The sequence below is a fragment of the Corylus avellana genome, chromosome ca11 (genome assembly GCF_901000735.1).
Source record: "Corylus avellana chromosome ca11, CavTom2PMs-1.0".
In the NCBI taxonomy this organism is placed as follows: domain Eukaryota; kingdom Viridiplantae; phylum Streptophyta; class Magnoliopsida; order Fagales; family Betulaceae; genus Corylus; species Corylus avellana.
The window spans coordinates 12,179,952-12,202,850 of NC_081551.1; the positions used below are offsets into that span (position 1 = coordinate 12,179,952).

General features: G+C 33.3%; 1 protein-coding gene across 1 annotated transcript; it reads left to right on the top strand.

Annotated features, from left to right (window-relative positions):
• Window positions 1-7,047: 7,047 nt before the first annotated feature.
• Window positions 7,048-20,895, top strand: LOC132165411 (beta-galactosidase 6-like). Its single transcript, XM_059575956.1, has 18 exons — window positions 7,048-7,358; window positions 8,004-8,099; window positions 8,183-8,299; window positions 10,380-10,439; window positions 13,565-13,657; window positions 13,750-13,893; window positions 14,030-14,124; window positions 14,370-14,475; window positions 14,660-14,744; window positions 14,845-14,963; window positions 15,040-15,201; window positions 15,491-15,672; window positions 15,768-15,859; window positions 16,584-16,693; window positions 16,803-16,910; window positions 16,992-17,099; window positions 18,017-18,162; window positions 20,687-20,895. Exons 1-18 carry the CDS (start codon window positions 7,182-7,184, stop codon window positions 20,835-20,837), a joined length of 2,151 nt encoding a protein of 716 aa, XP_059431939.1. The 5' UTR covers window positions 7,048-7,181; the 3' UTR covers window positions 20,838-20,895.
• Window positions 20,896-22,899: the final 2,004 nt, after the last annotated feature.

Here is a 22,899-nt window from a genome sequence, read left to right on the forward strand (position 1 = left end):
TTTATAAAATTATTATTGAATTTGAGATTATCATTATTAACTTAACTTATTGGTGATTTTAAAAGCCACACCACAATTGAAAGGACACCAAGAAAATGCTAAAAGAACACTTAATATTTCTCTTTCTTTAATGACTAACTGTTCACACGTCACCAAATTAAAGAATTTTTGTAGTGAGTGTTCATGTTACTCATGTATATTGTCTGTGTTGCTGCAGGATGATTAATTTGCATAGAATCATATAGTTTCAAAGATTGTATAGTCTCCTTTTTTCTTTCTTTTTTTTTTTCTTTTTTTTTTTTTAAATCAAAAAGGAAGATAGGAGAGACTAACTGTGATTATTTTATTTTGGTGTGATAATAATAATAACACCTACCTACTAGGAGCCACACAGAAGGGCATAGAAGCTAGGAACCACATGTGCTCCTTCAAGTGCGACTAAACCAAAGCCGGACTCAGTCCTAGTAGGGCATCGATAAAAATTGAGAACCCCTACTATCTCGTCTTGGCGTAAAAGACCAGTCTTGCAGCCTCCAATACATGGTTGACATGTAAGCTAAATTCATCTTATGAAATATGATTGAAAACACAAGATTTTTTCTTCTTCATTGCCGAAAACTCCATAGCGCACTACAAGAAAAATGGTCTTTAGCGACCAAATGTTTAGCAACGACCCTAAAGTCGCCACTAATGACTAACCATTAGCGGCGACTTCCATGTCGCCGCTAATAGTTGACGCTAAATACCAAAAAAAAAAAAAAAATGGTATTTACCAGCGACCTAAATAGCTGAGTGTCGCCACTGTTGACACCTTGGATCGCTGCTAATAAGATTCAATTAGCGGCAACCTAATGTCGCCACTATTTAGTGGAAAACAGCGGCGACTCTAATGAGGGGTCAATAGCGTCAGCTTTCAGGGTCACTGTTAATAACATGGTAAAAAGATCATTCGTAGGTCGCTGCTAATGAGGGGTCAATAGCGGCGGCTTTTAGGGTCACCGCTAATAACATGGTAAAAAGATCATTCGCAGGTCGCCACTAATGAGGGGTCAACAGCGGCGGCTCTGAGAGTCGCCGTTGATGAGAGGTCAATATCGGCAACTCTAAAGGTCGCCGCTAATGACATGAGAAAAATTAAAAAAATAATAAATAAATAAATTTTAGGTTTTATTATAATTATAGGTCACATATAATATTGACCCTACACATATATAATTACCCCTACATATATATTGTTGGGTCATGGATGGGCCACATAATGCCCAACAACCTCAAGACCCAATCTACTGAACAAACCTGCCAAGACCAAGCCCAAGCCGAAACTTAGTGGGCCCAGCCCGATGCATAGTCAACCCACTGAGGTCATAACGGTCAGTGACCGAGGGTAGATCAGTAATTCCACATATAAAGCTAAGTTGGACAGAAAAAAAGTATAACAAGGATTTTTTACATGCTCTTTGTATCAATTTCACCCTACCCATAAATCTTTTGAATGCCCCGATGAAAGCACCTCTTGATTTTCAAGGCAAAATTAATTAACACTCTTCCACAAGTGTTTCGTCAAATTTTTAAACAAATTTCCATATTTCATGCCATCTCTGGAAGCCTTCTGCCAGCAAGATGCTGAAAAAGCTCATTCAGCTATATAGAGTGGGTGACGGGCGCCAGACGCAGTCGTGGGTCTGGTGTGACCCATGGCTAGGTCACAGCAGACCTAGTCATGGGTTTGGCCAGACCCACAAATGGGTGACGGCCAGAACTAGCCGTGGGTCTAGCGTGACCCAGCCGTGGGTCTGGCCAGTCTCTCTCCTTTCTCTCTTTGTCAAATCCGAAATCTGGTGTATTTGTTCTAGAGTATTTTTGTGCAATTGTTTTGCTTTATCTGAGGTGTAACCATTTTATTGGAGGTTGTAAAACCCATGTTTTACGCTTGGTCTGGATATAAGTTATTCCCATAAAAATTAGAAGAAAATTCACTTACCCTACCGAATTGTCACCCATTTTGCAATGCCCCCTAAAGTTCAAAACCTCTCAATTTAGTATATCGAACTTTTAATTTTTTTTAATGTCCTCCATCCGTTAGGATTTTTCATTAAGTCCCAACAAAATTCCCAAAATAGCCCCATTTTTTTTAAAGAAAAAACTATTGAGATGTTTTTGCAAAGATTGAGGCATCCGTATTTTTGCAAATATCGTTAAATTCGAACCAACGCTTAATCTTTGCAATTTTTTTTTTTTTTCCTAAAACAATTGGGGGTATTTTGAAAAAAGTTGACGAAAAAGTTAACAAATTGGTGAAATAATTGCAAACAATTAAAAAATGGGATACACTAAATTGAAAGGAGTTCAATTTTAAATGAGACATTACAAAAATAATAACAATTCAAGAAATTAAGTAAAATATTCCTAATAATTAAAATAATTTACACTAATAAGACATAAAAATTATCATTACAAAATCAATGCCATAATATTTCTTGCGTTTGTTTAATTTCCTGTACGTGACTCTATCTATGATCAAATCCTAGGGTGTTAATGCGGTTACGGTTAGCGGTTATGGGCCAAAACCGCTAACTGTAACGGCCTAAATGGTTATTAAATTTCACTAACCGTAATCGTAACCGCCTAATGGTTAGTAAAACATGTAACCGTCCGCTATAACCGCTTTTTTAAAATTGGGTGTTTTGGACTCTTTTTTTTTTTTTTTGGTGCTATTTGGGCTTTCTCAAGATAAACATATAACAAATTTTCAGTTTTGGGCTTCTTTTTTTATTTTATTTTTTATTTTTTTTATCACTGTATCATTTTTACCTCATTTGTTTTTTGCATTAAACTTATTGTATTCTAATTTATATGAATATATTTACCTCATTTGTTTTTTGCCTTCAATTAATTTTTTTTTATTTAAAAAAATGCTTTAAGTGTAAACAAATGGTTAAAAAATTGTCATTGTTCAAAAATTTGTCATTGTAAAAAAAAAAACGCACGTTCCGTTTTAAAAAATTGTCAACAAATTGTTCAAAAAATGGTAAAAAAAAATTGTTCAAAAAAAGGTTAAAAATTTGTTCAACAAATGGTTCAATTTTTTTTTTTTTTTTTTCAAAAAATGGTTAAAAAATGGTCAAAATATTGTTAAAAAAATACATTAATACTTTAATTGTGGTTATAAGTAACACATTGTTCAATCCAATGTCAATTATTTAATTTGATATTATACGAATCACATTATCATTGTAAATGAATAATATGATTAACTTGAATAAAGTATTTAAATTATCATTGAATCATATGATTAAGTATTGATCTTCTACATTTATATTATTCATATGCATATATGTATAATTGTAATTTATAACATATATAGACTTCTAAGTTTATAATATACTTTGGAACTAAGTGTCTAGGTACTTAATTGTTGTATTAGTATGAATCAGTATACTTATGACTTATGTCATATCATATATGTATAATTTGTTATTATATAATCATATAAATTAGAATGATAATACATTAATACTTAATTGTAGTTATAAGTAACACATTGTTTGGTCCCCAAGAGGTAGCTCAATCGGTTGGGACCACACTTAATGAAGCGGAGGTCACTAGTTCGAATCTCCATCCCCTCCTCTTGTGCGGATATGTCAAAATAAATAAATAAATAAAGTAACACATTGTTTAATCCAATGTCAATTACTTAATTTGATATTATACGAATTACATTATCATTGTATATTAATAATATGATTCACTTTAATAAATATTTGAATTGTTATTGAATCATATGATTAAGTATTGATCTTATACATTTATCTTATTCAATATGCATAATTGCATATATGTATAATGTATAATTGTAATTTATAACATATATGAACTTATAAGTTTATAACATACATTGGAACTAAGTGTCTAGATACCTAATTGTTGTATTAGCTAGTATAAACTAGCATACTTATGGCCACCACTAAGGCACTGTAGTCTAATTTAGTGTTAAAGCAGCCACCAAAGAGAAAAAGCGAAACCCTTTAGCCACATAGGGGAGGAGGGTTGGCCGTTTGGCTGCCTCCCTCCTCCCCTTGTCCTCATCGCTCCTGTGCTAGTTATTTACCTAATGCCCTAACTCCGGTGCCTCCTTTCTTCCCCTTCCTTGCCGCTCCTTTCCCCCTCTGTTTTTCTCCGTTTTTGCCCCTTCCCTGTCGCTTTTCTTCCCCGCCTTCATTTTCTGCAGTGGGCTCCTTGCCCTTCCTTCCGGCTACCGTCTTCCCACTTTGTGCTCATTTTCCTTATTTTTTTCTTGTTTTGGTGGTCCCTTGTTTTTTTTCTTGTTTGTTGTTGTTTTCAGGTCCTGCTTTGCCGGTCTTCTCTGTGTTTGTTCGCCGCCCACCGTTCACTGTTGGGCCTTTCGACGAGTCCCTGCCTTGATGAGCTTCCAACGCCCCTTCAGTTTTCGATTTCCAGCGTGTGCGTGATCAAAGTGTGCTGTTTTTTTTCTTGTTTTATTTCCCTGTATTGTTTAATTTCCCTATTTTGTTAGGCTTGTAACAAGGCTCTTTCCTCTCTCACTTGATCTATGTCGCCTTCGGGTTAATTAGTTTTGGTCCAGACCTTTGGGTTGTGGATATGATCATTATCCTAGCCTTCGGGTCGAGGAGGAAGAGTTTCGGCATGAGAGTCTTTTCGCTCTCAGGGTCGAAGAATAATTGCTATCCATGCATTTGGTTGAGTCTGTCTATCACAGATCTAGTACTAAATCTGATTTTTGTCATGAGTTAGCGGATTGATCTCGAATCTTGTACTAAACTTGGTAATCTTGTAATTTTATGCAATGGTTGCTTCAGAACTTTGCTCTATGATGTAAGAGCGTTATGCTCGTGATATTATTGAATGAAATATTATGTTTTTCTAAAAAAAAAAAAAAACTAGCATACTTATGACTTATGAGTTATGTCATATTATATATATGTATATATAATTTGTTATTACATAATCAAATAATCAAATAATCAAATGATTTAATGATGAATTGATCATGTGATATAATCATATAAATTATAGTGATAATATATTAATCCTCAAACTGTGATTTAATTATCTTAAAAAAAAAATTGTGATTTAATGATCAATTGATTATGTTAAATCTATAAATATTATTATAATAATAATTATAAAAATATATTATATAAAAAAGCAGTTAGCAGTTATGGTTAATAAACTCAATAATCGCTAGGCAATTATAGTGGTTAGCGGTTAGCGGGCGGTTAGAAAACCGCCGGCATTGCCATTAGGGTTAAATACTAAATACCCCCTGGGGTTTTATTGCTTTATTTTTTCTCCCTTAGGGTTTGATTTTTATCACAAGAGGTCTATGTAGTTTTGACAATAGACCAAACTAGTCCTTCTGTCAGTTGACTTAACGGAAATCCACGTGGACCAATCAAATGTTGACACGTGGCACATACTTAAATTTTTTTTAAATTAAAAAATAATATATTTTTTTTAAAAACAAAAACACAAAAAACACAAAAAGAAAAAAAATTGGGGGTGGCCGAAACCACCCCTAGTGGGTACCGAGCCACCGGAACTTCGAGGTTGGGGGTGGTTCGATACCGCCAATCAAGGGGTGGCTTCGAAACCACCCCAACCGTGTCAAATACCCGGTCAGAATTTTGGCAAAGCGATCATCGGGTGGAACCGATTAGGACTTATTAAGACCAGCGACGATTACCGAAACACGAATACGGCCGTTTAGCTAAGCGGGTTAACGGGTCTGACACGATTATAACACGAAAAATATCCGGGTAACCTGACACAAACCGCTTAACCCGTTTAGCATAACCGGGTCATATCGGGTAGACCTGACACGACCCAACCCGACCCGTTAAAAAAAAAAACCTTAATCAAAATTGAAAAAAATAATTTAATAAAGGGATCTCTTAGGCCAAAGAACTAGTCAAATTTATCCTAACCATCTAAGAAGAATAAAAAATTTAAAAAGAGAATGTTTTAATATATAAATAATGATTTAAAAGATAATGTTTTAATATATAGACCCACATAGAAAAAGTAACGGAAAAACAAGGAATAGGCCAGTGAAGTGAAAACTGTGAAGTCGTGAAGTAAAGAGTGAAATGAAGCCGTGAGTGAGTCAGTAAGTGTTAGGGTTAACTTAGTTAGAACTTAGACATAAGTTTTTTTATAAAAAAAAAAAATAAATAAATTAAATGGGTTTGGCGGGTCACCCGAGACCCGCCAGACCCGGTTGACCCGACTGACCTGCTAGACCCATTTATTAAACGTGTCTGACGGGTCGACCCGCGGACCCGACCCGGCAGATACGAATTTAATCATGTCTTAATCAGGTAGACCCGATTAAGACCTGAACCCGATAAGCACAAACCCAATACCTGTTAACTTCGTGTCGTGTTCGTGTCGGGTTCGCGGGTCGTGTCAAAATTGCCAGCCCTACCCCCAGTACCCACTGGGGGTGGTTTCGGCTGCCCCCTTGGGCACTAAAGGGGTGACCGAGGGGGTGGCTCATCATGCGAGATGGGGGTGGCCAAATGGCCAAGCCACCCCCAATTTTTTTTTTTTTTAAATACATTTTTTTAATTAAAAAAAAATTAAGTACGTATCATGTGTCAACATTTGATTGGTCCACATGAATTTTCATTAAATCAACTAATGGTCAATTGATAGAAGGACTAGTTTAGTCTATTATCAAAACCACATGGACCTCTTGTAATAAAAATCAAATCATAAGAAAAAAATATATAAAGCAATGAAACTCTAATGGGTATTTAGTATTTAACCCTCATGATTATTATGTCTCTTATTAATCATTATATTAGGTTTGACATGACACGTGTCAATCACGACAGTACTGTTTCACATGACCCATGTGGTTGCACAATTGACGTGGAATTCCCATAGTGCCCCCCTTAGCTTTCCAGTTTCCACGAAAGAGAGTTTCTGTTGGGGCTGGTATACTGTCATCCTCTTGTACATATTTCCCTACAGTAAGGGGGATTCCCAATCGCAGTCACGGGTCACCTCTCTCATGTCTGTTCACCTACTCTAAATCCCTTTCTTCTCTTCTAATTCCTTAACGCCCCAGCGTTTCAATGTATATATAGCTGTTGTGAGTGAGTGAGTGCGGGAGAGTGAAAATTAAGCAGGCGGAGATGGAGCGGCGGTGGTGGTTGCTGCATTGGGGGCTTGCGGTGGTCATAGTACTGATACAAGGAGGTGGCCGCGTTGAAGGAGGAGATGTCACGTACGATGGAAGATCTCTCATCATTGACGGCAGCAGAAATATTCTCTTCTCCGGTTCAATTCACTATCCTCGTAGCACTCCTCAGGTAAATCTCTTGGAACTCAGAAGAAAAGAGATGTGAAATTTGCTTAAATCCTCCTGCATTGTTTGTACGTAAACGCAACTGTCCGTGAGACGGTGAGAGGTTCACTTTCTTGAACAAATACTCGAGACTTTTGGATCTGTATAGGCTCGATCTCCCGAGCCCGTTTGATCACAAAATGTCTCATTTTGCTGCAAATGGTTCAGGCATGAAATTAAAGCCGTTTCAAATGATTCTCTAGTATTTTATGTATATATATATATATATATATATATATATATATATATATATATAAGAGAATATTCAACTTCTTCCTTTCCTTTTTAACAGATACAAGCTGTTTGGCAACCATTTCCAGTGTAAAACCAAAAAAGTAGCTTTGTATGTTTTTGGGTAGAAAAACGGCACAAAAAAGGCAGTAGTGCCTCAGGGATGAGATGATTGGTTTTCTGTTGCATCACGGGTAGTACCAACCATTCTGTCTTACTTTTTTCATAATTATCAAACTCTATTAACACCCCATCGAATGAGGAGACCCTGATTTTGTTTTATTAAAGAGAAATGATTTTTTTTTTTTTTACTTGGATATTGTTCATTGGTTCTTCATATATATATATATATATATATATATATAAAACAATGGCGCAGATGTGGGAATCTTTGATAGGCAAAGCCAAGGAAGGAGGATTGGACGTCATTCAAACTTATGTCTTTTGGAACCTTCACGAGCCCCAACCTGGTCAGGTTAGTTGCATTACCTTTTCTTTTCTTTTTCCTTTTTTTATTCTCTCAGATCGGGGGCAGATTTGGCATTTTGTGTTGCACAGTACGAGTTCAGTGGAAGCAATGATCTGGTGCGGTTCATCAAGGAAATCAAGGCTCAGGGGCTCTATGCTTGCCTTCGGATTGGACCCTTCATAGAGAGTGAATGGACTTATGGGTACGTATCTTCTCATCCAACGGTAGATATTAAGCCTTCCGTCCCACAATCCCTACTAGCTAGCGTTCCTAACCTACTCCACCATGCCCGACAAAAGGGTCCGCTTATCCCCACAAACATTATAATATTTAGAAAAAAATATAAAATTAGTTCGCATGGTTTAAGTAGTACGTGGTACTTATTAAAATAAATTCAAAAGTTATTGAGATATGTGAAAAAAAAAAAAAAATTTAATTCTTATAATTAAATTATGTTGACTAACTTAATAAATTTTAATAGCGTAAAACGTTAAAACCAATAAAAATGTGACATTTATTATATTTAAGTTAGTGTCACACTTATTATGTTGACTAACTATAATTCTTATAATTAAATTATATTTAAAAGCTAACAGGCCAGCCCATGAGCTTGCAAGAATGGCAACGAAAAGTGTAATGGATGCTACGTGGGTTGTTGACCCGCCTCTTTGTATTCAGAACCTTCTGGTTCTTGAGGAAACTGTTTTTGATGTTTGATTGGAAATGAAAGTCACACAGTTTATCAAAAAAAAAAAAAAAAAAGTTAGTGTCACGCTAACGAAATCTGTTAAATTAGTAAACATAATTTAGAGTTTGTTTATGATTGCGTTTGATAAATAGAGCTTTTAAGTCAAAAAGAGCTTTTGGAAAAAAATTTCATTTTTAAGCTTTTGTCAGTCCATTTTTAAGCTTTTTGAATCCTTAAAAGCACTTTTAATTTTTTTACCAAACAAATACTTTTTTCTTCAAACGTGTTTTTTGAGTATTAAAAGTACTTTTAGGCACCTCAAACGTAATCTCAAACAGGCTCTTAATTGTATGAGCTAAATTGTTTTTTTAGCATACTTGAAGGATCTCTGAGTTCATTTTAATATCACATAGAGTTATTTATAAATTAGGTAAAGAACTAATTTTACATATTTTCCTAATATTTAAACAGTTTATTGTTATTTATTTATTTTTTAAATCATAATAGTTGTTAATTATCATTAGTTTAGACCAATTATAGTGTACCGGACGGTCCGGACTCCGGACTGCCAGGTTCCGTGGGTTGCCTAATTATTGGTTACATATTGGAAAAGTATATATGCTAAGTTTTTTATTTTTTTTATTTTTTATTATAAATAAAGTCTATGATTTTTTATATATAAAACCATTAACATCTACTTCTGAATGTTTCTTTCCAAAAAAGCAATCACCTTTTATAACACAAAGTTCTGTGCCACCATCAACATTTTAAAAAATAAATAAAAATCACATGGCTATTTTCTTCTAAAAGTTTTTCTTTGGATTTCCATCTTATTTCGTGATTTTTTGGCTGCTAATTCTTGTTTCCAATTTTATCATTTGAAACTTTATATGTAAATTGGAAATTTTTTTTTTAAAATTTTTTTTAATGTGTTTGCTATTTTATGTAGAATTTCTCAGAATACTTGGTTGTTTATTATATCTTTATTTCTTTTTTATTCTGATATATGTTTATTTACATCTATTATTAGTAGGGTTTTTTTTTTTTTTTTTTTTTTTTTTCACACTTAAAAGTTATCGACATATTTTATTTGACTCCTCTAAGAAAAATTCTAGCTCTGCCATGCACTGCTTTGGTGCAGGGTTGAACTTATTTGGAAGAAAGTAATAAGGTAATTCTTATTAGTATGGTAAAATGTTTTATAGAAAATAAATTAAATCTTCTTATGGTTTATACCAATATATCTTTTTTGTCCATGATATTAATGAAAGTCTATATATATATATATACAAAGTAATTTTATAAGTCTTTTTAGAGTTATCTTAGGGTACTCTCAAATGTGATGTGACTTTTAAAATTACAGTTGAATTTGAGATGTGATGTATTGAACTTTAATTTATTGATATTTTAAAAGCAGTATTATTACATTTAGGATAACTTGTACATGAAGACTGAAGACTTATATATATATATATATATATATATATATATATATATCTTTCTATTAACTGGCAAGTTACCTTTTGTATCTTGCTCACTCATGAACAATGAACGTAATCTATTTCCTTGATTTTTATAATCTTTTTTGAATTAAACAGAGTTTCCATTTTGGTTTGCATGATATCCACAAGCATTGTTTTCGATCAGACAATGAGCCAGTTTAAGGTACTCAGCACCTCTCTCTCTCTCTCTCTCTCTCTCTCTATAATGTATATATAGGCACAACAGATTTTAAAAGAGATGATAAATATTACATTTTTATCTTACTACTATTTTATAAAGTTAATATGGTAATTTCAATAATTTTTTGTTTTTTATTTTAACAAATACTAATTTAAAAGTAGTCAATATTATAGAATGGAAATGTAATTTCTAAGATTACATTTTTTAAAATAGCTTCGTAGGTTTTTAAATGCCAATTATGATATTCTTCCCTTAAAAAGAAATAGAGAAATGGTAAGAGTCAAAAATTTTTCATAATTGGATTTGTAGAATGTGTATGTAGATCCCACATAAGTTAATAGTAGACCTTACAAATTCAATAATTGATTGTAAGGAAATATGAGCCAAATATGAAAAACTTATTGACCTCTACATTTCTAAAAGAAAAAAAATTGTTTGATAACATGTAAACGTGGCCAGCCACGTCATAGTCTAGCAATGGCATCATGGCATGAGATCCTTTTTACTACTATGTCTAGCTAGTTAGTTTTAGACAAATTAATTAGAGAAATGCTATAGTGCAATAAAAATACTATTTTTAGCCCATAAAAGTCCTAAGTGGCAAGAGGCTATAAGCTCCATCCATAGTTGCTGTGGCCCCACCCACTGATGGGTTTGTGGCCTCTTACCACCTAAGACTTTTATGGGCAAAAAATGATATTTTTATTGCATTATAGCATATCTCAATTAATTAAGGGTCTACTTGTGTTTGCCATTTGGAAAGAAAAATATTTGGTTTTTATTTTTTGTTCATTTTTATATTAGAGCAGGTAAATCTATCATTAAATTTGTAGGACTCACATATAGGTCTCACATATTCAATAGTGAATTTGTAAAAGAGATAGACATTAGATGTGCAAGAGATGGATGTATAACACATCTCATTTAAAAATAGCGATTTTAAATTATACAATTTGAAAACATAATTTTTAAAAATGCAATTAAGTGTTTGGTAAAATAGTAGATTGACAATTAAAATTGTAGTTTCGCCATTGCCCGTAATTTGAAAATGCAGAGACACACTCTCTAACAATACATTTTCTGTAATTAATTGCAATCTCAAATACACCTTATGTTTACTCTTAACTTTTTATTAATAATTTTTACTTCAACAACTTTTACTATGTAAGAACTAATAACTACTATATATGTCAAGTTTATTTTTTTATTTGGGAAAATATCAACTTAACACATTGTGGTTTGATCAATTATAAAAAAACTCTTTATGGTTTTAATTTTGATCAAATAGCGGCCTATATTTTGGTCAAATAGATTCTTCCATAATGATTCTATCCATTTTCTAATAAAAGTCTGGCGATGTTTTAATATTCATGCCACAAAGAAAAAAACATATTAAAAAAACAGGAAGAAAACAATATATATATATATATATATATATATATATATATATATATATATATTATGCCTACCTCCCTTCAGACTAGTCGTGGGTCGCCCCGGTTGCCCCTTCTGTGAGCAGCTTCCACCCAAAGGAGTTGGGTGCCCTCCACCACTCTATTTATAAAATTAAGGAGCAACTTCACTAAAAATTTCTAAACTTTCACCTTGACAAACCCTCCTCAAATTTCAAAATTTTTTAATTTAGTCTCCTGAATTTTCAATTGCAATCAATTTAAACCCCTATCAAATTTTAAACGTTAAATGACGTTTATACCCCTGACTTTTTTATAAAATTTCAACTTTACCCTTAATTTTAAAACTTTTTTTTATTTAAAAAAAAGGAAAATTAGGGATATTTTTGTCTTTTTTGGTATTTCTAATGGCTAAATTTGACCGAAGGGTTCAAATTGAGAGCAATTGAAAGTTCAGGGGACTAAATTGAGAGATTTTGAAGTTTAGGAAGTTTGTAAAATCGAGTGAAAGTTTAGTGCTCGTCAGTGAAGTTACCCCAAAAATTAATGTTTAATTTGAAATAGTTTTTGTTTTTATTATTATTTTTTTTGACATTGTAATTAAATAGTTAAAAAAATATGATTTTAAATCAAATCACACAACAAAAAGTCTTGATGCATTACACTTTTAATCCTCTAACTATGATTAATATTTTTTCCAATTACACAATATTTGTTATCTTCATTAAAACTTTTAATTACAGTATTCGGATCCTGTCCCTTGTCCATCTTATCTTAACTAAATATCTTTTGTTTGTTTGTGTTTTTATTTATTTATTTATTTTTTTTTATTTTTTTTTATGGTTAAAAATCATGAATTTGCGCTTGGATTGCTAGAAAAAGACCATGAAATGCTTTAGTAAAAGAACAATGCCCGATAATGGATCTCATGAAGAACATGTTTAGGGCCTGTTTGGGATTGCATTTAAGGAGTTTAAAAGTACTTTTAACGCTCAAAAAACCCGTTTGAAGAAAAATGTACTCGTTTGGTAAAAAATTTAATAACACTTTTAAAGGTCCAAAAAGTCTAAAAATGGCCAGAAAGTACTTTTGACAAAAGCTTGAAGCTTTTATCTAAAAACTCTTTTTAACTTAAAAAACTTTTCTCAAACTCAATCCCAAACAAAATCTTAGTGTGATACTTTCACACGTGAGTAAAGGCATTGATCAAGATTGAAAGTGATTTAAAAACGTGTACATCGAGGAAACAAAAATGTAACACAATTAAAAAATAAAAATAAAAGCCACATTGTGGCCGGCATATAAAGAAGTCAGATCTTTCCATCCTATGTTTGGATTTTTTCTATACCAAAAAAAAAAAAAAGAAAGAGTTTGGATTTTTTTTTTTTAGAATTATCCCATATCCCCCAGGAGAAATGCTTGTTTATATTATGGCATCCATCTCGGGTATATTCCTAAATTATCAATACCTAATATTTACTAATTTGAGGTCTATGACCGATCACAAATTAAGGGTAAAGTAAATGCTCCTTAAAAGGTGCAATTAGGGCACCATTAGTAGGATATTCCATAACTTTTTAAACATAATCTACCATGAATTTTTTTTGAATCATCTTCAAATTTCAGTGAGTATTTCCCAAAAGATGATTTAATTTCTTATTTTTTGGTGATCCCATGCATATGTGTAGTTTTACATGCAAAATTTTACCACAAAAATCGTCAACTTGATGAAGTCAGAGGGTTTATATGCTTCACAAGGAGGTCCAATCATACTCTCACAGGTACTACCTTCTCAATCTCTCTCTTGTGAGTTTCCAATATATTTATATATATAAAATATCTTACATATTGAAAATATGGTGGGTGTACGTAGATTGAGAATGAATATCAAAACATTGAAGCAGCATTTCATGAAAAAGGACCCTCGTATGTTCGTTGGGCTGCTAAAATGGCGGTGGAGCTCCAAACTGGTGTACCATGGCTGATGTGCAAGCAAACTGATGCTCCGGATCCAGTCGTTAGTTTTCTTCCCATCTAAACACTTTTGACTTTAATTAGTAGCAGTTTGACTTAATTAGGAATTTTCATTTTTCAGCCATTAATTCTAAGATTGCACTGACTAATTATAGAGACCGTACGTTATCCATATGCAGATTAATACGTGCAACGGGATGAGATGTGGAGAAACTTTTAGTGGACCCAATTCACCAAATAAGCCATCATTATGGACAGAGAATTGGACATCTTTGTACGCTTTCCTCCAATCATTTTACATTACTGTTTTTCTCCTTTTTTCCGTTTATTTTTGGTGTTGGAGTAGTAGGTGAAGTGCTTGAGAGACTTAAAGGGTCCGTAGGCAATATTTAAGGTGGTAGAGTAGAAGTTTGGTGGACCGGATCAAATTTACTGGGCCTTGACAAGAGGCCCATTTATTATTATTATTCTCATTATTTTAACAGTAAACTAAATGTACTTTTCTTTGGAACTTGGAAGCTATCAAGTATATGGTGGGCAGCCATATATAAGGTCTGCTGAAGACATTGCATTTCATGTCGCACTTTTTATAGCGAGAAACGGAAGCTATATAAATTATTACATGGTATGTATGATATTTCAATTTTAAATCTAACTACTACTTGTTCAAATTCACTATATTTAGTTTCTTTTAAATTTTTCACTCAAGCAAAAAATTACATGTTTAATATAAATTTACAAAAACCCATTTTCATTAATTGTCTTAACCAGATTACCATATCACGTCTAATACTACCCTCCTTATGTAGTACCATGGTGGAACAAATTTTGGGAGAACAAGCTCTGCATATGTCATAACAAGCTATTATGATCAAGCTCCTCTAGATGAATATGGTGAGTGTATAAGTAGAATTAGATTTTATTCTTCCTATGTTTCTTGGATGGATCAAATAATTCCATTTTTGTTTATATATATATATATATATAATTTTAGGACTAATAAGACAACCTAAGTGGGGACATCTTAAGGAGTTGCATGCTGCAATTAAAGTGTGCTCTGCAACTCTACTGCAAGGAGAGCGAACAAATTTCTCTTTAGGTCAACATCAAGAGGTGATGTCCCAAATATTTATTTATGTTATCTCATTTATGGTCTCATTTATTTATTTATTTTGTTTTTACTTATTAGGCCTATGTTTTCCAAGAAGAGGATGGAGGGTGTGTGGCCATTCTTACAAATTATGACGTACAAAACGTCACCGTACAATTTCAAAATACATCACATGAATTGCTTCCAAAGTCGATCAGTATTCTAGCAGACTGTAAAAATGTAATTTTCAACACGGCAAAGGTAAAACCTTTTCTCTAGTTGAGCATATCATAAAAAAAACATGTTTGGAATCCCATTTAAGGCCTTCTGTTCTCTAATTCAGTGTATAAAAATTGCATATGTTTCTGTTATTAAAAAAAAAACATCTACTTTTCATATGTTCCAGAAATACATGATATTCTTATAAACTGAGTTTGACTTAATGTTGTGTTCTATTGCATCTACTAGATTATTGCAAAAGAGAATTACTCAAAATATTTTAGAAAGAAATGAAAGATGTTATTCTCTTAAGTTAATGATTCATACATAGGTGAATACAGAGCATAATAGCAGAATTGTAGAAGCTACCCAAATATTTGATTCAAGTGATAGCTGGGAAGAATTCAAAGATGTTATCCCCAATATGGAAGATGCTTTACTGAAATCCGAAACATTCCTTGAGCACATGAATACAACAAAAGATAAATCTGATTATCTTTGGTATAGTCTCAGGTATTTGAACTTCTTCATCTCTCATTAAATTATATATCTCGATCTCCTTTGCATCAACTTGAGGACAATTAATGGAGTTGTCTGTTGAATTACAGGTTTGAGAACAATTTGTCTTGCACCAAGCCAGTGCTTCATGTTGAATCTGCTGGGCATGTTGCACATGCTTTTTTGAACAATATCTATATAGGTACAATATTACTTAACAATACCCAACCATTCATGCTCCTCCTAAGAAGATTATTGGGTTATATATATATACACACGTTTATGGTAGCTAGTAGTGGTGAAAACCCGGTCCCCATTCCCGATTATTGGCTAAAACTGGGAACCGGAATTGGGGTACCCGGTTTTTTATTTTTGGAAATTGGAACCGGAACCAGGTACCTAGTTAACTAGTTATAAAATAACCGACTGATTCCGGTTGGTAGCTGGTTATTCGGACCGGGTAACCGTTTTTTTTAATTTTTTAATTTTTTTAGTTTTTCTTTTTTAGTTTTTTTTTTTTTGGTCTTATTTTAGGTATTAGGCATAATTTTTGTGCTTAATTTAAACATTTTGTGCCCATTTTTTTAAAAAAAAATCAAAAATATTAATAAACATACTAAATTTGAAAATATAGAGTGATTTACGATATTTGTGAACCCTGGAGTAAAAAAATAATAATAAATATACTATATATATATATATATATATATATATATATATATAATTAAAAATATATATTATCTATTTACCTAGTTACCCAGTTATAACCCGGTATTTAAAAACCCTAAAACCAGTAACCGGAACTGGGCACCCCGGTTACCGATTTTTTCCAACCAGTTTCTCAGTTTTTTTTTACACCCCTACTAGCTTGAGTGACATATAAGAAACTTTGTGCTTCACTTATTATATATGTTTGTATTCATCAGGAGCTGCACATGGAAGTCATGACGCCAAGGGCTTCACAATGGATATTCCAATCATGTTGAATGATGGGATGAACAATATTTCTATACTCAGCGCTATGGTTGGGCTACCGGTATTCATTTTCTAATTTCATTTCTTTATTGTATTTCTTTTTTTTTTGGTAACGTTGACACGAATGATCACCTCTTTTACATGTTATATTCTCTTGTGTTTGTTTGAAGGATTCAGGACCTTTTCTCGAAAGCAAATTTGCTGGCTTAAGAAAGGTGGAAATTCAATGCACTGAAAAGGAATCCTACAATTTGACAAACTATACATGGGGATATCAGGTTATCTCTAAAGACTTGTGAACCATTATTGCAGAAGAAATATTTTATACTGAACATGCTGGCTGCCTCTTGTTCCTATAGGTTGGACTAGTCGGAGAGAAGCTACAGATATTTAGAGAAGAAAATTTGGGTGCTGTTGTGTGGAGTAAAATTGGGACATCAATGAATCATACACTTACTTGGTACAAGGTACTTTACTTTACATTTCATGTATATAATGAAAAATAAATAAATAAAAAAGATATCATGTAAGATAAGAGAAGGAAAGCTAAGGGAAAAAATAACTCGTACTTGTTCACCTTAGTGATATGGGCGCATTTGGTATGCAAGAATAAATCTAGGAATGATTTGATTCTTCCCCTAAGGAATTGTTATTCTTCTAAACAAGATAGGGAATAGATGGTATTCCTCTAAGAATGAAATAGCTTTAAAAATATTATTTCCAAAAATAATTTTTTGTTGGACGCACTAAAAAAAACGATTTTGTATTCATCCGCTGCCGTCTCCCGCGACCCTCTACCGTCGTCACCAGCCATCATTTGTTGTCTTCTCCGGCAACCCTCTGCCGTCACCGGCCACCTCAAGTGGGTGGTCGGCTATTCATGGGAGAGACGGTGAATATGACTGAAGAATTTTGGAGATACTATATTTATAAGTAAAAGTATTTTAGAAAATTTGGTTGGAATCTCATGTGATTCTAGTTAGAAAATTTGGCCATTCTTATATATATTGTCACTAAATGACTGAATAAGAATGATGATTTCATTTTAGATCCTTATATACCTGATAATACTCATTTCTATTCCTACGTTATTGAACATACATACTCTTAATTAGTTCACCTTGGTTGCTCTGGATAGACAAGTGTAGTCCTCTCCATTAATATATCACTCAAATTAAGTATATGCCTTTTTTTCTTAAATCAACTGGAAGACTTAATGCCTTAATTATATAGTGGGTCAAAATAAATTGTCCTCAATACCATATATTTATAAATGTTCCCCATGGTATCTTACAATTTATAAGAAATGTAAGCTTCCCATGACTTGATTGTAGATAATCATAATTAAATATATATTTATTTTTATAACTCATTTAATTTGCAGATATTTTTCGATGCACCCACGGGAGATGACCCCGTCACCTTAAACCTGAGCACAATGGGTAAAGGTGAAGCTTGGGTTAATGGACAAAGCATTGGTCGTTATTGGGTCTCCTTCCCTGACTCTAAAGGCAATCCATCACAAACACTGTACGTATACACTCATATTGGTACTAGTTTTTTTTTTTTTTAGAATGATAAAGCATTAATTAAACACACAAGATCAGAGAATTGCCTCAAGAATGTTTGAGAAAAAATAAAATAAAATAAAAATGGGTTAGAACTCTCTACTTTTAGGCATAAACCTAGGTGGCGGGGACGACGCCGTTGTTTAGATTCCGGTGGGGATGGCGATGGCGATGGCGAAGAGGAGCTTCGAGAACCAGAGTTGTGCAAGATAATGGGGGGAAGTAAGTCAGTAAGGTGCTTCTCAAGTGGGAAAAGATGTTCGATCTACGCTTCAACCCTTAGGTTTCGATGGTCAATGGATATTGTTTTTAAGTTGACCACTATTTTACATTGCGCTAAACACGCAAAAAATAAAAAAGCATTTTTTCAAAACATATTTAACACCGAAACAAACAAGCCAATAATACAAATAAAACCTATACAAAATTATTTCAGACAATTTCATGCTATATCTATAAGAAAATCTTTACGATGTCATGAAAGATTTAGTGGAATGGGTTGACTTGAGGTAGCCACCAGAAAAGATCAAAACATAAATGATCCTCCAATAACCTTCAAAATGTTCTTTTACTACCTTAATGAATTAAAAGAATACAACCTTACATGTCAAACACTGAAAATGAAATAATAATGGCAAAGAAAAAAAATACAAATAAAGATTTTTATTATGGTTTGCATAGTAAAGTAATGGATGATGTAATCTGCTGGTAATGTGATCTTGGTCCAGAGCCTAATTGCACCCTATCCTTACCCATGAAATTTTCTAGCATGATAATTGGTCTATACACCCTCTATTATGGTCACTTGTTCTAGTTTGCATTATTATTTGCACTTTCTATTTCAAATAAAATTGATTGTATCATTTTTATCGTTAATGTCTTGATTTAAAGTTAGTTTATCTAATGATGTACATAAAGTCAATATTGATACGTCTTTTAAAAAATTTAAATAATGTGAAATCATGTACATCATTAGATGCATCAACTTTAAATCATGACTATAAAATGAATATTATCAATTTCACTTGAAATTGAGAGGATCTTATTCCTGAGAGTAATTAATTCAACAACAGCTAAAAAAAGTGAACTTTAATTTCGATCACTATCATTTGAACAAGGTCGTAGGCCTACAATTTTTTTTTTTTTTTTGAAAGGGAAAATATTTCATACTCATTCATTGATAAAATGTCGCAAGTAAGAGCTCGTACAAACAAAACAAAAAGCTCTGAAGCAAATCATAGTCGAAGCTAAAATTATAGTCATCAATCAAACATGCCAAATAAAGGCAACAACATCCGCTAACCCATGACTATTAATCAGGTTTAAGATCAGATCTGCACCAAACAGACACAATCCAATGCATAGGCAGCTCTTATTCTTCAGCCCTCAGAGCAAAGAACCCCATGCCAAAACTCATCCTCCTCAACCTGAAAGCCAGGATAACGTTTACATCCACAACCCAAAGGTCTAAACCAAAAGCAAACCGGCAGATCATAGAAGGAGGACATAGCCTTATTAAAAACAAAAAACAGGAAAGAAAAAACATACAGGGAAATAAAATAGGAAAGTAAATAACAAATACATGGAAAACGGATATACAACAAAAAAAAAATCACAATATAGGGAAAATAACAGGAGAAGCACACAAAGTAGATGACAGCAGTCGGAAGAAGGCCGATCACGTGCTGGCTGGAAACCGACGCGGTCGGTGGCGTTAGAAGCTCATCGTGGGGGGACGCGTGCAAAGACCCGGCAACGAATGGTGGATGGCAAAGCAGGCACGGAGGAGATCGGCGGCGCACTCAAAGAAACTGGGGAAAGAGTTTGAGTGAATCCCCCAAGAGTGACACCCACAAAGTGTGTCAAACAAGCAAAAACAACAAGAAACAAACACAAACACCATGAGAAGCAAACGGTAAATAACAGGCAAAATTAGGAAGAAGAAAAAAGCCACAAAAACATAACAGAAACAAACCACAGTCGGAGCGACAGATCCGGTGCAAAAGGTGGGATGGACATTGACGGATCCATAGAGCAAGAAGGCGGGGCAGAGACAGATGGTGGTGGAAAAAGACGGCATAGTGGAGAAAGGGGAGGGAGGAGGCAACGGAGTTAGGAGCATCAAGTAAATAGGCTAACTCACCACGTGAAGGGAGCGAGGCAAGGAGGGAGGCAGCCAACGGCCGTCCCTCCTCCCCAAACCTGAGTTTACATTACTTGTGCGGCGCTCTAGAGAAAAAGCTAGGGTTTCCTGTGGATTTCTTTTTTGTCACTTATGTTCGTAGGCCTACAATTGAACTTGCAGTCATGGGATGCAATATTTAATTTCAATTCTATAACATACCATATACGAAATTCGGTTATCTCGTACAGAATTGAATGCTATTGCAAAATTTTTTAAGGTTATCGTTATTGGGTTATCCACTATTTTGCATTATTTTAATATAGATCCACAGTTTCTTATCTACGCTTTTGTGTTTTCGTAGGTATCATGTGCCCCGATCTTTCCTTAAAGCTTCTGAAAACCTTTTAGTTTTGCTTGAAGAAGCTGGTGGAAGCCCTCTTCAGATTTCCTTGAACATTGTGTCGGTCACCAGTGTACGTGAGGATATAGCTTACTATCACCTCCCTCGATGATTTCATAGAGAAGAGATATATTATGAGGGATGGAATAGCTTATTACAAAGTGATAATATTATTGGCTCTAGAAGATTTTATAAACATTGTAATGTAATAATAAGATGAAAATTAGTAATCAGCAATAAATCTTTGTTCTATTCTTTTTATAGTCATTGTCCTAATAATTTGAAACGGGCATTAATCACCTAATTAAGTTCATGTGAATTAGGGTATGTTTAGGATTGCGATTTTAAGGATAGAATTTTTTTCCAAACTGGGTTGGAGGGATTTTCTTCAACTTAATCTATAAAAATGACATGCATGTGTTCCTTGAACATGTGAAAAACACATGTTTTTTTTTAATATCAAGGTTAGTTAGAATAAATTTTATTAAAAACTCATGTGTGTCTCATATGTTTTTTAAAAAATGGACACATGTCACTTTTATAGACTGGGTTGAAGGAAATTTATCCAACCCAGTTTGAAGGAAAACTTTGTTCCGATTTTAATAAGTGCGATTTTAAAAATTACGTTTTTAAAAAAATGTGTTTTTGAAATCACTACTTTTTAGAATTGTAAAGGCGCTTGGTAAAACATGTTAAAAATTATATTTTTATTAAATATTTATTATGAGAAATCGTAATTTTGGTTTAAATTTACGCCTTTTCAAATAAGCACCCCATAGCCTACTTATAGAACTTGTAGATTTTTTTCTTATTTTAAATTAAGTGCTTTTTAAATTGCAATGCCAAACGCCTTACGTTTTACGTTATCTTTTAAAAATGCAGATTATCTTGTGAAATCGCAATCCCAAACACTCTTAATAACCTTGTTTGAAGGTAAGTATGAAATAAATAGTACTCATTATGTTTAGGTGTACACTTATCTTTGAAAGTATAACATGACATTCATATAAAAGCTTACAAACTTTGAAGGTTTATTTCATCTTTGGAAGTAGATACAAATATTAGTTTTAAGAAAGAAAAGAAAAAGAACATAAACATGAGTTTAATGAATAGAAGTACTTATTTGAAGGATTTGTACAGTTTATTATATGCAAGTATGAGTATATTAGTACAATTAGATAAAAGAAGAACAATATATAGTGTTAGATTTTTAGTTGGCAAATGCTATCAAAACATCTTTGGATGTAATTTTAGGTTTAGGGTTGAGTCAATACATTTTTGGAGATGAAAGAATGAAAATCAAGAAGTTGAAGTTCTCATTCGAACGAGGCTAGGTTGGTTTGAACAAGATGCTAAGTTGAGTTCCATAATGCTTCGGTTGTTGTCTTGATTGTATCTCAACTAAACGAAGGATCAAAAGAAGTTCCGAAGAGCCTCATTCGAAGACCGTTCGACGAGAGGCCTGCAAAGTTCTTTCGTAGGAATGTCACTCGGAGTTCGTGCGAATGCCACATATTTAAAATTGCAAAAACCCTAGATCTCGTTTGAACAAGATTGTAGCAAATTGTGAAAACTCTAGCCACCTTAGTCTAAAAAGCCTTTTCTCTCATTCAATGTAAGTCTCATATACCACGACTTCCATACAACAAGACACGCATTGCTCCTTTGTTAAGAGAGAAGTTTGTCATTGTTATTGAGCCTAAACAAATCCTAAACTTTTTCTAGTTTCTTCATGGCCTTCCAAAAAACAAAAGAGCATGGAGCCACTAGAGTTCTAGTTTTGAAGTAGATGAGATTGGGTCATTAGGCTTACAAAGGTTTTGCAAGCAGAACAATATAAAACGTAGGTCTTCTATAGTAGATGCCTTTGAGGTTTGTTGGGCCCCAGAATGGTTTTACTTTTTGAAAATTTATTTAAAAATGTTTCCATTTCATCACCAAAGTTATGTGTTTAATTATTTTACTATTTATTGTGATTATAGTGATTTATTTATTATGGTAATTGGATTAATTGTTGGCTTGGTAATCTTGATTAGGCTAATTTTTAATTGGGGTCTAAATCTTTAGTTTCAATTGGTATCAAAGCCTTGGTTCATTTTTGTTGGATAAATTTCATTTGCGTGATCCTTAACCCTGTTGTCAAAGCAAAATCTCAATCTGAAACAACCCGACGA

What these genes read in the sequence shown, in the direction of transcription:
- LOC132165411 (XM_059575956.1), top strand. Translation starts at nt 7,182, where the DNA reads ATGGAGCGGCGGTGGTGGTTGCTGCATTGGGGGCTTGCGGTGGTCATA. An exon ending in TTCGATCAGACAATGAGCCA is followed by an intron (nt 10,440 to 13,564) that starts GTTTAAGGTACT and finishes GCATATGTGTAG; the next exon opens with TTTTACATGCAAAATTTTAC. An exon ending in ATACACTTACTTGGTACAAG is followed by an intron (nt 17,100 to 18,016) that starts GTACTTTACTTT and finishes TTTAATTTGCAG; the next exon opens with ATATTTTTCGATGCACCCAC.